This window comes from Tupaia chinensis, unplaced genomic scaffold (assembly GCF_000334495.1).
Source record: "Tupaia chinensis unplaced genomic scaffold, TupChi_1.0 Scaffold000673_1, whole genome shotgun sequence".
Lineage (NCBI taxonomy): Eukaryota > Metazoa > Chordata > Mammalia > Scandentia > Tupaiidae > Tupaia > Tupaia belangeri.
This window is the reverse complement of record NW_006160196.1, coordinates 379,392-394,313: the sequence shown is the minus strand read 5'-3', so window position 1 is coordinate 394,313 and position 14,922 is coordinate 379,392. Positions and strand designations below refer to the sequence as shown.

The 14,922-nt window shown below is 60.1% G+C and overlaps 2 protein-coding genes across 5 annotated transcripts; one reads left to right on the top strand and one right to left on the bottom strand.

Annotated features, from left to right (window-relative positions):
• Positions 1-2,729: 2,729 nt before the first annotated feature.
• Positions 2,730-8,296, top strand: PTOV1 (PTOV1 extended AT-hook containing adaptor protein; the record flags this gene model as incomplete). The annotated part of the gene is made up of 12 exons (XM_014592252.1): positions 2,730-2,951; positions 3,036-3,118; positions 3,198-3,255; positions 3,341-3,448; positions 5,048-5,203; positions 5,620-5,709; positions 5,829-5,902; positions 5,976-6,033; positions 6,444-6,548; positions 7,564-7,761; positions 7,835-7,903; positions 8,179-8,296. Coding segments are annotated over 11 exons (1,164 nt in total), but the record flags the coding sequence as incomplete, so codon positions are not given.
• Positions 8,297-8,826: 530 nt separating this feature from the next.
• PNKP (polynucleotide kinase 3'-phosphatase) lies at positions 8,827-14,922 on the bottom strand. Of its 4 annotated transcripts, XM_014592283.2 has the most exons (17): positions 14,810-14,922; positions 14,500-14,663; positions 13,835-13,881; positions 13,213-13,509; positions 11,435-11,514; positions 11,292-11,349; positions 11,098-11,205; positions 10,853-10,924; positions 10,237-10,285; positions 10,091-10,161; positions 9,915-10,007; positions 9,742-9,838; positions 9,598-9,659; positions 9,342-9,451; positions 9,189-9,276; positions 9,055-9,116; positions 8,827-8,985 (listed from the first exon to the last, which is right to left on the bottom strand). In XM_014592283.2, the coding sequence occupies exons 2-17, from the start codon at positions 14,648-14,650 to the stop codon at positions 8,868-8,870; spliced, it is 1,563 nt and encodes a 520-aa protein (XP_014447769.1). In that variant the 5' UTR covers positions 14,651-14,663; positions 14,810-14,922; the 3' UTR covers positions 8,827-8,867. The 4 variants fall into 4 exon arrangements, with proteins under 4 accessions (XP_014447769.1, XP_006160188.1, XP_006160189.1 ...); XM_006160126.3 differs by lacking the exon at positions 14,810-14,922 and having other exon boundaries at positions 14,500-14,721; XM_006160127.3 differs by lacking the exon at positions 14,810-14,922 and having other exon boundaries at positions 11,137-11,205; positions 14,500-14,721.

Below are 14,922 nucleotides of genomic sequence, written 5' to 3'. Positions count from 1 at the left end.
GGGCTGCGGGAAGGTTGGGGGTGGGGGGTGTCCCGCGTTTTGATCGCGCTAGCTCAAGTGTTGCATCAGGGGCTTCGTCCTCCCGGCCGGCGCGGTGCCCTCGCCCAGATGTGGGAGGCTTCTGTGGGTTGTACTTGATGGATGCAAGTGCTCAGCGGGTACATGGGGCTGCACGCCTTCCCCGGACCCGGGGCGCGCAGCCTTCGGGCACCGTGTACGGCTTGCCCGGGCCGTAAACCCGCACCTCTGGACGTCTCACGCACAGCCCGTCGTGCCTGCCCAGATGTCAGGTCTCCCTGGGCTTGTGCCTAACCTCCTCAGATCTTAAACACAGACACCCCGACTCCAAGGCTTTCCCAACTTAAACGTGCCCCAGCTCCCTCCTGCCTCCCAGCCTGAAAAACTGCTGGCTCGGGAGTGGAGGTGTGCTTGGGCTTTTTCATGTACACGCTAAGACCGGTGCTAAATGGGCTTCTCCCGAGCTTAAACCAAGTGGGAAGCACGGCTCAGTGTGCACCCTCTCTCAGGTGGGGGGTTTTGTAAGGGGTGCCCCAGAGCTCAGTCCTTAATGTAATTCTCCCACCTTGACCTGCTCATCCTGCGGTCCAAGCGTACCCGGTCTTGGACAGACATCCCCGGCATTGCTTATGTGGTTCCATACTCAAACGTCGTGCAGGTCCTAAGTGGCAGATCCCATCTGGCCCCAGTAACTGGTTAACTGTGTTGCTAGAACTTAGGCTGGGCTCTGGAGTTAAGCCCATTTGCCAGGCTGTGAGGGCAGGCACCCTGGTGTAGCCACAGTCTGGGCCCTAAAGCATGAAGATGTCATGACCTCCCAGGTCCAAGCACAGTGAGATCCTGCGGTCCGGTGTGTCACAAGTACTCTATCTAAAGCCCCCTCCAGCTGTGTTCTCCCTGCCTTATCTCAGAAGCCATGGGTCCCAGCCGTGGTGGTGGTGCCTGCAGCCCTGGGGTTTCAGCACCCCCCTCTATCTCAGACACACCTTTCCACACACGCTGCATGCTTGCACCAGGAACGGCGCTGTCCTGACCTGGAGGGACTGACCGGCAGCCCAGGATCACCAGCCCAGGAGGGTGTGCTTGTTTAGGGTGTTCCCTTTGTAAGTCCCCGCAGTGATGAAGTTCTCCTTGCCTGTGATTCTGGGGCAGAAGATGTCTTGTTCTTTCTCTGAAGCTTGGAAAATCCCTGTTTAGTAGTGAGATTTAGTAGTGAGACAAAGTAACTGCCCTTCTGATTTTCTTTCTGCTGCCCAGAGGCACCTGCCACTGACATTTCCACTGGCTTTGTGCTGCTAGGCTGTTTCTGAAGCCATCCCTTGTTTGCTTTGAAATGGTTTTGTTTTTAAAAAAGATAATGAGACTACCCTGTGAATAGATTCCGAGCTTTGGCTTGGCTTTATGGCCTGGCAGTTTCCCTGGTGTTGTGCTCTGAGGTGGGTAACATCCCTCCAGGTGCTGTCATTCCCTTTTCCAGAAGTCTCCCCCGACTCATCTTTATCCTGGATGCTTGTATTGCTCTATGTGTTTCCTTTCTTTTTAAAAGGAATTATTTATCTAATTTTATTTGTTATTTATTTTTCAATTTGATCAGAGAGAGACAGAGAAAGGAAAAGCAAGAAAGCAAGCTATCAGGTTGGGGACTAGAACCACGGTCAGCTATGTGGGAGGCAGTGCCTTTACCACCATACCACCTTCTGGCCCCCTTTTCAAATTTTCTTTAAAAAAAAAAAAAAAGTTACTGGGACAAGCAGTTAGCATAATGGCTATGTTGTTGGACTCCCATGTAGCCGACCGCGGTTCGAGTCCTGGACCCAGTGGCTTAAACTCATGTGGGGCACGTGTGTGCGTGCCCAGGGTCCTGAGAAGAGAATGGAGGAGAAGGGATTGAGGCATGGCCATCCTCCCTGGGGGTGATTTCTTGGTTTCTGTCTCTGTCTTTCTGGCAAGTGCACATGCCCTATAGTAAAAACCTCTTTTTAAAAAGTCACTTATTTTAATTTGACTAGAGAGGGACAGAGAGAGCAACAGAGATGGAAAATGAGAAAGCAAGCCACCAGGTCCAGCACTCAAACCATGGTCATATTATATTTTCATTTTATTTATTTTTTAAAGAGAAATTTTTGCTATAGGGCATGTGTGCTTGCCAGAGAGAGACACAGAAAGCAAATCACCCTTCTCCCCATGGGGGCGGGGGTGGCCCTACTGCAATCCTTCCTCCGCCGTTTTCCTCGGGATTTTGGGCATGCGCACATACGCACCAGGCATAGTTTTAAGCCGCCAGGTCCAGGACTCAAACCATGGTCGACTGTGGAAGTCCAGCGATGTAACCATTCCGCCATCTGCTGGTCCATGCCCTGTGTTTCTCGCCAGCTCCTCCCTCCCTGGGGTCAGTCTGATGTATGGCACAGGCCAGTGACTGCTTGGGCGTGCTAGAGGGGAGACTCAGCTGTCTCTTAAGGGTGCCAGGGAGCCTTAGAAGATCTGGAGTCTGGGTGGGACGGAGCAAACCAGGCTGGCTTGTGTGTGGTGGGGGGCCGTGAGGAGGCCCCTGGCTGGGCTGGGGTGCAGGGAATCTTCCCAGCCCGCTGAGTTAGGCCTCTAGTCGCTCCGGCCTGGTGGCAGGAAAAGGACTTGTAGGTCAGCCTCTGGGGTCGTGGGGTTGGCAAGGGGTTTGGACATGGCCTGGCAAGAAATGTGGGTCTGGCTAATGCGAAGTGTCCTCTGGAGTCGATGGCGACTGCTTGTCCTTGCAAGTTCCCCAGCCTCGGTCTCCCCTCCCATTTTTGCTGCAGGAAGGCGCTCGGGTTTTCGGGGCCCTGGGTCCCATCAGCCCCTTGTCACCTGGGCTCACCCTTGGGGGTCTGGCCGTAAATGAGCACCGGCTCAGCAACAAGCTGCTGGCCTGGAGTGGCGTCCTTGAGTGGCAGGAGGTGAGCTGCTCTGTGGGGATCCCCTGAGTGGGGGGCAGGCTATGCATCTAGGCTGTGTGCTATGACACCTCCTTGTCCCCTCAGAAGCGCAGACCCTACTCTGACTCTACGGCAAAGCTGAAGCGGACCCTGCCCTGCCAGGCCTACGTGAACCAGGGCGAGAACCTGTGAGTGCCGGGGACCACGTCTGGAGGTGGCACGGGTGGGTGGCAGTCAGGGGTCCCCCTGACCTGCTCCTCCTCGCAGGGAGACCGACCAGTGGCCACAGAAGCTGATCATGCAGCTCATCCCCCAGCAGCTGCTGGTGAGACCTGCCCCCGCCTGCCTGCTCCGCCCGCCCCCAGGGTGCGCACATCCCAGCCTGACTCAGTGTCCCCTTGTCACCCCAGACTACACTGGGCCCCCTGTTCCGCAACTCCCAACTGGCACAGTTCCACTTCACCAACAGAGACTGCGACTCGCTCAAGGGGCTCTGCCGCGTCATGGGCAACGGCTTCGTGAGTCAGGCGGGCGGTGTGCAGGGTGGGCGGGGGCGAACTCTGCTCACACGCAGGGGCCGGCTGGCCATCGTCCCCGGGGGTCCAGGGTAGTTGCTTCCTCTCCTGGCAGCTCAGCCTGTCTGAATTGCGAGCCCAGGAAAACCATCAGTAGAGCAGAGTAAAGGAAATCGCCGCAGACCCTGCCTCAGGCTCTCGAACCCATGCCCAGTGGAGAACTGGCGTCAGCGATGAGTGAACAGAGGGAGCCAGGGGCCCTGCTGGGCCACAGCGTAGGCAGGGACCTGGCCTGTGGGTGTGGCCAGGAGGGGGCCACTTAATGTGCGGCTCAGTTTCCTCACCTGCACTGCACGACAGATGCCGGCCTTCCAGGCTCAGCGAGAGGCGGGGTGGGGTGAGTTCTGGGCAAATGCTTGAACCAGCAATTTCGAACTTTGCGAATGTGCAGCAAACGAGAGCTGGAGAGATCAGATCGTAAAGGGCTTGGGGTCTGAATGCAGAACAAACCCCTGGTGGTCCAGGCTCTGGTTTTAGATCTGGCAGGCAGCAAGTGCGAGGGAGCAGGTGGGAGCAGGTCTTGGCCCAGGATGCCCAGAACACTGGGCTCTGGCCTGTCCTAGTTCCTGTTCTTTGGGACAGCCGGCCCCTCCCTACTGCCTGGATCGACTTCTGCATGTGCCATGACCTCTGGTGCCTCAGCCGCTGCCCTGTCAGGGTCTAGACCAGGCTTGTGATTTACCCTCCACTCAGTGCCGTCTGCCAAGGGCCTTCTGTGCTGGCCCCCACAGCCTGGTCTGCAGTGAAGATGGACTGCGGGGCCAGCAGGTGGCGTGGTGGTGAAGGTGCTGACTCCCACAGGGCCGACCATGGTTCACATCTTGGACCTGGTGGCTTGCCTTCTCACTTTCTCTTTCTCTCATCAAATTAAGATATAATAATTACAAAATTAGATATTAAAAAAAAAAGATGGACGTCAGCACACACCCTCACTGCGTGGCCCTGGGAAGGTGACCATGTGTGGCACCAATTTGCCAGGGACATGGCCCCTGAGCTGCATGGGGGAAGAGAAGCTGGGTGACAGGTAGAGGGGCAGTGTGAGGTGGACCAGTGTGTGCGTGGGGGGGAAGGCTTGGATGTCAGAAACGTCCACTCCTTTGTCCAGACCCTGCGAACAGGGACATTATCAGGCTCATGTCCTCCTCGCATCACATTTAATGAGCATTTAGAGCTCACTGTGTCCCATCTTACAGGTGTGGCAGCTGAAGTCCAGAAACAGGACGCTTGCCTTAGGTCACCCAGCTAGGAGGTAGACCCAGTGTGTGATGCAGCGTGGCCCCGAGCTCCTAAGCCACGGTGCCTGGGTCAGGCAGCAGACATGGTCCAGCTCACAGGCCAGGGCTGGTGTCAGAGGGGTAGAGAACGGTCCTCCCAGGGACCCTACCACCCAGGTGTGGGTCCTAGGCTCCACGACTGGGCCAGTGGTGAGGTGCACGGCCCTCACTGAGGAGCCTTGCCCATTGGAGACCTCAGTTCCTTCTCCCCTAGACAGGCAGTCTCGGGTTTGCCTGCAGGGGCCCCTGACCCACCCCTCCCCTGCAGGCGGGCTGCATGCTCTTCCCGCACATCTCCCCCTGTGAGGTGCGCGTGCTCATGCTCCTGTACTCGTCTAAGAAGAAGATCTTCATGGGCCTCATCCCCTATGACCAGAGTGGCTTTGTCAATGCCATCCGGCAGGTCATCACCACCCGCAAGCAGGTAGGTGCCCGGCTCGCTGTGGCCCAGTATGACCTGGGAGCGTGGGTGTGCTATCAAGTGTGCAGGCTTGTTCCCACTGGAGTCTCCAGTGACTCTTTAAAAGGGTGGCGGTACAGCAGTGTCCTGGCAGTGAGGGATCCCTGGGCAGCAGGGGAGGTGAACGGCACAATCTCCTGGAGAGGGCCGGGCTGCCCCGTGTCTGGGTCCATGCTGCCAGGTAATGCCCAGAAGCACCCCCTGTACAGCAAGCTGCTTGGCTCACAGAGGCAGCCAGGCCATGCACAGGGTGAAGGCCAGGACTTGTATCAGGCCCCTCTGGGGAGTGCCGAGGGCTGTGGGGCCAGGGCTGACAGTCCAGGTGACGAGCAAGGGCCCCGTTCCCGGTAAACAGCCCTGTCTGTCTTCCTTGCTGGCAGGCAGTGGGACCTGGTGGCGTCAATGCAGGCCCCGTCCAGATCGTCAACAACAAGTTCCTGGCATGGAGTGGTGTCATGGAGTGGCAGGAGGTGGTCTAGGGCCAGGGGGGGGCCTGGGAGCTTGCTACCGCCCCAGCGCTGGTGGGCCGTGGGGCCTAGGTCCTGCATCTCCCACCCCTGAGGTCTCCTGTCTTCCTCTCCCCCAAAAGCCCAGGCCTGAGCCCAACGGTCGGTCCAAGAGATGGCTGCCCTCCCACGTCTACGTGAACCAAGGGGAGATCCTGTGAGTGCTGGGCTGGGTGGCGGCTACCCTCCCAGGGACGGGCCTCCTCACCCTGGTCTCACGTGTCCCACAGGAGGACCGAGCAGTGGCCACGGAAGCTGTACATGCAGCTCATCCCCCAGCAGCTGCTGGTGAGTGGCCAGGCTGGCGGGGTGCCCCAGGTGGTGAGGAGCGTCCTGGGAGGCGCCCTAGAGGATGCACAACCAGGGCAGCAACTGGCTCCTGCCGCAAGTGAGCAGCGGCTGAGGGGTGCAGGGCTGAGAGCTCCCAGGACCTGCCCTGGCCTCACGCTGGGCTGAGGCCTGCAGACGGGTAAAGGGGGCAGGGTGGGGCCATGTGGGGCTGTAATGGGGCAGACGTGAGGAGATGAGCTGAGGCTGGCAAGACAGCAGAACCTTGCAGGGGCAGGGGCTGGCGAAGGCTCCCCTGCAGGCGTTGGGTGATGTTTCCTGAAGGGAAAGCCGAGAGCAGACTGCCCGGTGGAAAGCAGGAGACGCGGGGCAGGGCTGGCACCCAAGGCATGGCTCCTGGCTTCTCGTAGACCACCCTGGTGCCACTGTTCCGGAACTCCCGCCTGGTGCAGTTCCACTTCACCAAGGACCTGGAGACGCTCAAGAGCCTGTGCCGGATCATGGACAACGGCTTTGTAAGTGGGGCAGGTGCCTGGTGGGGAGCGGAGGCAGCACGGGCTTCCCAGCACTCCTCCCAGCTCACAGGCCCGTGTGCCACTGTCCACGTGCTCCCAGCTCGCCAGTGACAGCACTGCCGTTGCTGCAGGGTCCCCCCTGGAAGAGCAGCCCAAGAGTGTTGCTTCTCAAAGGTCCCCTGCCAGGCGGGGCAGTAGGTCAGCCTCCAGCCCTGAGGACTCTTGGTTACCATGTCTGGGGGTCTTGGCTGAGACCTTTCCTCTGTGTGGGCCTCAGTTTCTCCATCCGGAAGGTGAGGAGGGTTGACCTTCAGTGCTCTGAGCCCTCCATCCTGGACGAGCCTTGGCCGGGCTGAGTCCTGAGCATCCCTTGGAGGCAGCACAGGGAGTGAGCCCTGCGAGGGCGCCGCTGCTGGCCCGGCATGCATTGTATTCCCGTTAAAGTAACTTCAAGAGCCAAAGGTGGTTCCCGGGTGCACCCTGGGCCCCTGTGTGGTGCTGGCACTGGCCAGTCCGCTCAGGTGGCCATGGCGGGACGGCACAGGCACAGCCTAGGCCACCTAGGAGCTTCCTTCCAGAGACCAGCTTCTCTGAGGTCCCCGAGGTGGTCACAGGCATAAGGCCCAAACAGGACCTTGAGCTCTGCCTCAGTTTCCCGTGAGGTGATCCCTGTGCAGGGTCTAGTGAGATCCATCAGGGATGGGCGTGGGAGTTGTCAGTGAGTTGTGGCCAGAGCCTGTCCATGACACTTGTCCCCGCCGGGTGGCTGTGCTGGGAGTGGTGTCTCGCCTCCTGTCCTAGCACGCTCTGAGGGTTTGTCCCTCCAGGGCTTGTTAGGTGCAGGTTTCTGGCCTACCCAGTGCTCTTGGCCTGGTCCTCTGGATGGGGGTCAGAGCAGTGCCTACCCCGAGGGGTCACAAGAACTGGGCAGTTAGGACATGCCTGGCTCTCAGTGGCAGCTCTGGAGCGGGGGTGCTGGCCGGACTGTGCGGTGACACTGCCCTGCACCTGCCAGGCCGGCTGCGTGCACTTCTCCTACAAGGCCTCGTGTGAGATCCGCGTGCTCATGCTCCTGTACTCCTCGGAGAAGAAGATCTTCATCGGCCTCATCCCCCACGAGCAGAGCAACTTCGTCAACGGCATCCGACGCGTCATCGCCAACCAGCAGCAGGTCCTGCAGCGGAACCTGGAGCAGGAGCAGCAGCAGCGAGGGGTGAGGCCGGGGAGTGGGGAGGCGGGGAGGGCCTGACCCTCCGGCTACCCGGCTGACCCTCCCTCCTCCACAGATGGGGGGGTAGTGGCCACCCCTGGCCGGGCCCCTCCAGGAGTCACAGACACGGCCCCTGCGGAGACTGGTGAGTGGCGGCGTGTTGAATGCGGCTGGATGCTCAGGTGCGTGGGCATTTCGGGGAGTGGGGATCCCGCCTTAGGCCATTAGAGCTGCTCCTGGCATCCAGAGCCTCCTGGGGAACTCCAGCCCCTCCTCAGCAAGGACCCCAGGAGGTGCTGTTTCCAGGCCGTGTAGGGCTAGGGTTCGTGGGGTGGGTGTGCCAAGGGGTGGGGGCTGTGCTCTAAGGCCCCAGGGGCTGCTAGAAGCCCTTCTCCGGCCCCTCTGTATCCCCTTCCCCAGGTCAGATGCTTCTGAGCAGGGTCCCCTGGGGACTGCAGCTGCCCAGCGACACAGAGGACAGGTCTGCAAGGACGGTCCCCACCCTGTATGTTTCCCCAATAAAGTCTTTTAAAAACCCTTCAGTGCCCCAGGTCTGTGGACAGCCAGGCAAGGAGAGGGTGACAGCCCCACCCCCGCGGCAGCGCTGTACCTGAGCACGTCAGGGTCCTGGCGCTGGCTCAGCATTGGCTAGGCTCAGGTCCACGCTCTCCCTCTGTGGTCAGCAGGCCTCATTTTGCCACAGGTAACAGGCTGCCTCCTGGGACTGGGGGTGCAGGCTGGGCCAGCCCAGCGCTCAGCTCACCGGATCCCGCACACAGCTGCCCGTTACCCCAAGCCCCTTGCCCAGCCTGAGTCCGGCTCTAACTTGGGCTGTGTAGACCCCTCACTAGTGCTGGAGTCCCCCCAGTGCCCTGCCTTCAGGGTTCCCTGGCCTCCACCTGGTGGCCTCCACCAGGCCCCAGGGAAGCCGATGTCCTTGACCAGGCCCAGGGCACCGCCCAGGCCAGCGTGGTACCTCCTGTTACTTGGAAACGACTGAGGCCTCCAGGTGCACCTGCCCCAGCCCCAGCCAGGGCCCCTCCCTCCCAGGATGATGCTGGCCAGGCCTCTAAAGAAAGATCCTTTATTGTGGGAGGGGGGCTGGGATCTCAGCCCTCAGAGAACTGACGGTATAGACGGGCCAGCCGGGGCTCAGGACGCAGCTGGAACGGGATCTCCAGGATGGCCGAGAAGCCTTCGGCCAGTGTTGGGGCCTCGTACTGCTTCCTGGGGCAGAAACTGCAGTGAGGGGAGGCCCACCCAGCTGTGTCCCCCCTACGGGCCCTGGGCCGGTACCTGTAGCCGAACATGACCACATCGGACACTGGCACGTGGGAGGAGCAGGTCATTTCACGGAACTGTGGGAGAACAGGAAGGGCTCGGACCTGGGGCTGCGGCTGCGCGGATGGACAGGGCAGGCGAGTGCTCACCCTGTTGTTGTGGCGAGCCTGCTCCAGCGTGGTGGTGAACAGGAAGCAGCGGCAGGGGGCGCCAGCAGCCCGGGCGCACTGGATGTACCTGCGACCAGGGGGCTGTCAGCATCCTGGTCTCTGGCCTCCCTGCACCCTCCCTCCGGCCTGTACCTGGCACGGCTTGCGGCGTCTGGGTTTGTGTTGTCGACCACCACCCGCTTCCCTTGCTTCAGCGCAGTCTCACACAGGCTCACACAGCGCTGCCATGAGCCCAGCGTGTCCTAGGGAGGGAGCTTGTCACCAACTGTGGGGAGACCCTGAAGGACAGGGACTCATGGAGGGACAGGAATGCAGGGGTAGGCAGTGCCTGGGGCGTGACACTGGGCCCAAGATGAGACGAGGGTACCGGGCTGCAGACGGGTCCTACCCTGTTCACGTGGACGTATCCGGCCGACACAAGGTGCTCCCTGAGAAAGGTGGACTTCCCGGCTTTGGGATGGAGGGGACAGTATCAGGGGTGCCAGAGGACCCAGAGGGGGACCTGGGACATTGAGGGGTCAGGGCATCTCACCCCCAGGAAATCCCACAGCGATGACCACCTCTGGGCTGGAGCTCAGGAGAGAGCTGGACTCGGGGAGGCAGAGAGGCCCCAAAGGGGAGGCAGTCCTCTGGGAGGGTCGGAAAGATGGTTAGACTCTCACCCGGTTCCTGCAGGGCCTCCCAGCTCCTGTCCCGGGGCCTTACCGGGTCAAAGGCTGGGAGCTCGAAGGCAGCAACCGGCCACTTAAGGAAGAACTCCTCAGGCGTGGCAAACGGCAGGCCAAGGTTGAGGGCAAACTGTGGCAACGGCAAGGGTCAGTGCAGGCAGGGGCCAGTGCGGGCAGGGGTCAGCATGGGCTGAGCCGGGGCCAGGGCCTCACCAGGCGGTCTGCACAGGAGAAGTCTTTCTTTTTCCGTCCTGGCGCCCAGTTGGCTGGGCGTCCTGCTGCATCTGGAACACATAGGACCCTCCACCAGCTGCCTGGAGGGAGCGTCCCGGCCCATGGCAGCAGCCCCTGGCCCTTACCTCCCACGAAGATGCTGTCTGCGATGGAGACTGGCACGCCCTCATTGGCCTGGGGGAGACAGGCATCGAGGAGGCTTGGTCGGCCCCTGGGGTGCTTATGCTTTGCAGCAGGCCTGACCTGTGACTAGCACGTCCCCACAGCCACTTATGCCCGTCACTGACCATGGCGCGCTCTGGACCACCATCTCCCACCCACCTCATCAGGGTCCGCAAAGTCCTGTGGCCCAGGAGGCCCTGCCTCTCCCTGTAATCATGCCTCAGGGCCTTTGCACTGGCGGTGGCTCCCACTGGTCTGTTCTCTTCTCTAGACCTTTGCTCAAACTCACTGTCTCAGGCTGTCTCTGACCCTACACTCAGAATGACACCCTGCTTTGCTTTGCTCCACTCCTGCCACTGTCCCCACCCAGCTGGCACGTTTAATCTGCAGCCCCCAGGGACACGTCACCATCAGCCCGAAGCTGACGGGCTCAGGCGGATGCACGCAGGAAGGGAGCCAATGAGAGCCTAGAGCGTGGGAGCTTATGCTGGGGTGCAGTGGGGGTGGGGCAGGGCCACCAGAGGAGACACTGGGAGGAGTGGGGCCTGAGGGGCTGGAGAGGTGGGCAGTGCAGCTTACCTGCTCCTGCAGGTGGTCCCACATGCCGGTCACCGGCTTCCGGTACAGGCCTGCGTGCGTGGCCACCAGCACCTGAATGGGGGGAGGCAGCACTTTCGGCCCTGGCAGAACCAGCAGGATGCAGAGCTCACAGTGAGCTCTCCGTGTCACACGCTGCGCCTCCGTCCCATCCACCCCCCTCATCCCCGCCTGGGTCTCTCTTAGGCCTTCTTGGCTCTGTCCTGCCACACAGCCCCTCGGCGTACCTGGAAGGGCACCCCCAGCTTCTCCAGCACCGCCTCCACCTTGGCCTGGAACTCCTCTGCGGGCAGCTTTCCGCGCCCGATGCCCATCTGGTTGGTGAAGATCACCAGCTGGGGGACAGAGGAGTCACCAGTGCCCTCGTGACCAGGCCCACCCTGATCACAGCCTGCCCTCGTGTGCACATGCATGCATTCACCTTGTAACCCTCAGCACACAGCTCCCGGAGCTTCCGCGGAATCTCTGGGAACAGGATCCTAGGGAACGTGGGAAGAGACAGGGTGACCTGGGGCCTAGAGGGGGACCCAGGCTCCCCTCCTACCTTCTGTTGTCCCTTATCACCTCCAGTCACTGGGGCCGGTGGGAAAGACCTTCCCAGAGCGGGTGGTGATGAGGGTCCCGTCCAGATCAAAGGCAGCCACCTGGTGTCACCGAGTGAAGAGGAACAGCAGCACCATGACACCTCGTATCTTCCCACATGCCAGCTCCCACCAACCCTGCGCGGCGGAGTGTTACTACCCCCGTCTCGCAGACGGCAGCCGAGTCTCAGGAAGCCTGTGTGTCTTGTGTAAAGACACGCATAGACGGGCTGGCAGGTGGCGTGGTGAAGGTGCTGGACTTCCACATGGCCAAATGCAGTTCGAGTCTGGGACTTGGAGGCTTCCTCTCTCACTTTCCCTCTCTCTCTCACTCTGGTAAAATTTAAATAACTAAGTAAAATAATTATTAAAAAAAAAAAAAGACAAGCATGGTGGGAACGCATCTCTGATGTCCTGCCCATGTGCACAGCTTAAGAGCTTTACTGTCTGGGGACCAGCAGTTAGCGTAATGGCTGTGTCGCTGGACTCCCACATAGCTGACCACGGTTCGAGTCCCAGACCCGGCGGCCTAAACTCATGCCCGGGCGCATGTGCATGTGTGCCCAAGATCCCAAGAGGAGAATGGAGGAGAAGGGATTGCGGCATGGCCATCTCCCCTGGGGGGGTGATTTCTCGCTTTCTGTCTGTCTGTCTGTCTGTCTGGCGAGCGCATGCGCCCTATAGCGAAAACCTCTCCAAAAAAAAAAAAAAAACCTTTACCGTCTCTATTATCCTATCTCCCCCCAGCTCCCAGTCTCTAATGTGGGGTCGTATCTGACCCGGTCAAGCCTGTTCCACCTCTCAGGCTTAAACTGGGGTCAGCAGGTGGCATGGTGGTTAAGTTCGCTGGACTCCCATATGGCTGAATGTGGTTCAAATCCCTGACCTAGTGACTTGCTTTCTCATTTTCTCTTCTTTGGTCAAATTAAAAGTAAATAGGGACCAGCAGTTAGTGTAATGGCTATGCCACTGAACTCCCATGTAGCCCACTGCGGTTCAGGTCCCGGACCTGGTGGCTTAAACACATGCTGGGTGTGTGTGTGTGCGCACCCCCAACTGCCAAGAGGAGAATAGAGGAGAAGGGACTGCAGCATGGCCATCCTCCCCCCCCCCGCCCCTGGGGGGTGATTTCTTGCTTTCAGTCTGTCTTTCTGGTGAGCGCATACACCCTAAAGCAAAAATCTCTCAAAAAAATAAATAAATAGGGACCAGCAGTTGGTGCAATGGCTATGTCGCTGGACTCTCATGTAGTCGACTGTGGTTCAAGTCCCAGACTTGGTGGCTTAAATTCACGCCAAGTGCATGTGCATGCGTGGCCAAGATTCCGAGAGGAGAATGGAGGAGAAGGGATTGTGGTGTGGCCATCCCCTCTGGGGGATGATTTCTCATTTTCTGTCTCTGTCTTTCTGGCAAGCACACACACCCTATAGCAAAACACCTCTCAAAAAAAAATTAATAATTATTTAAAAAATATGAAATTCAGACAAAGCCCTATTTGAGAGAAGAGGGACTCAGAGAATGCGGAAGTAACAGCATTTGAAATGACTCTCTGCACCTGCTGCGATGGCTGGGATCACTGCTGACCACTGGGTGGCTGCCATGAGACAGGTAGGAACTGACATGACAGATGCCGCGCTTGTCCTCGGGCCCATTTCTGGGAAACGTGGAGGCTAAGAAGTGGAGAAGTTTACGGGTATGCGGCAGGATTGGGGTTAGGTCCCCGGTCTGTGGTGGTTCCTGCTGCCCTCGCGGGGCCCTCACCTTGCCAAGGGGCTTCACCCCAGATGCAGTGAACACTAGCAACTTTTCGAACTTCTCCCAGCCAGGGGATGACTTCCGCATCCTCTTTTTCTGCTGCTTGGCATCCTCCTCTTCTGGGGCCACCAGAGGGGTGCCGTGTGGAGAATCTGGCTGGGATCCTGACGTGCAAGTGTCTTCCCAGCGCAGGGTCAGCGGGTGGAGGCCGTTGACCAAATACAGCGTGTCCCCCACCCCCAGAGAGCCCTCCAACCCTGGCCTCAGCTCCTGGGTCCCGGCAGTGGAAGGGTTCACTCCGAGCTGCAGAGGAACAGGGAAGAGCTGGGGAAAACCTGCCCCACCAGCTGCTCCAATCCGATACCGGGAGAAGGACTTGCCCTTCCGCACCTCCAATCAGAAGCCTAGGCCCCGCCCCGCACGTGCACCGCCAGTCTGGGCCCTGGCAGGACCACAGGCTTCCAGCCCCGCCCACCTGGGAGGGGGCTACCCCAGGGCTGCAGGACGAGCTTCTGGGCCGGCCACACCCTCTCCCCTTCCAGCCAATCGGGTTTTCCCAATGGGCTTGCTCCCTGCCGGGCTGTACAGCCTCCCAGGCCACCGCTGGGTCTCGCAGAAACCCAGGTACCTGTTTGACGGCCACTGTCCGCGTCTCAGGGTCTGCGACCAGCTCCACTGAGGGCGGGAGGGAGGGAGGGAGTCAGGCTCTGCCTCCTAGTGTGATTGGTCTCCGCATTACCCAGGAGCGCGGCCCAACGGCATCCGTTCAGGGGGAGGGATTTGTTTCTAAATGTGACTGGCTCTTTGACATGTAGCAGCTACATGGGAGACCCTGGGGCCGCGTGTGACACTAGCCCTGCCTAGGGACAAGAAGGGAACTCTTCTCCCCAGAACTGGTTTGCTCCTCGCTGGGTGCAGGTCTGAGCTTGGCCTGTCACCCTCCCTCCCTGCCTAGAGGCATTTACTATTCTCCCTAGGGTCCTCTCTTAACAAAGGTCGCGTCCTGCTCCAGGCCTTCACGATGGCCTCTGCGCATCCTTCTCTGCCCAGTGACAATTCTCCTGGCTCCAGCCCCTCTCCCGAAACGGTCTGGCTAGTTCAAAGTCAGGCAGAAGCCTTCTCTCCCTGTGCTCCCCAGAGGGCACCCACCAACTGCGGACTGAGTGCACCGCGCACGTCCACAGTAGCCAAGCATCCCTCTCCCTGGCTGGACTAACAGTCCATGGACTTTCCCACGGACTGAGTTCCCGCTCCTGGGGCAGGCCACACCCCTCCCGCCTCGCCACCACCCACCTTGGTTTCTGGAGCACTTCCGGTCCGTAACCTGGGTCAGGGGTCCCCTGCCCAGGATCAGGGCTTGTCCGTCCGAGGGTAGGAAGATAGGCGGTGCACCCCCAGGGGGGCTCTCCAGCCACAAGCGTCCCGGGGCCCCCACCTCGGCCATCCTAGGAGACGGCCTAGGGGGAAGTCGATAAATGGCTTAAAGGGCAAGCCGCTCTGGTGGCTACAGGAAGTCCCGCCTCTTCGCACCTCTTCCGCTAGGAATGCCCTATATCCGCTATCGGTTCCGGAAATCCCACCCCGTCGCGGATCTCGGACTCACGTCGTTTCCCAGACGGCAACGTCGTGTCCATCCTGAGCGAGGGGGGATGCTTACTCCCGGAGCACTAGCCAGGGGTCTCACACGCGCCCTCGCCTCGGCCCCGCACTCACTCG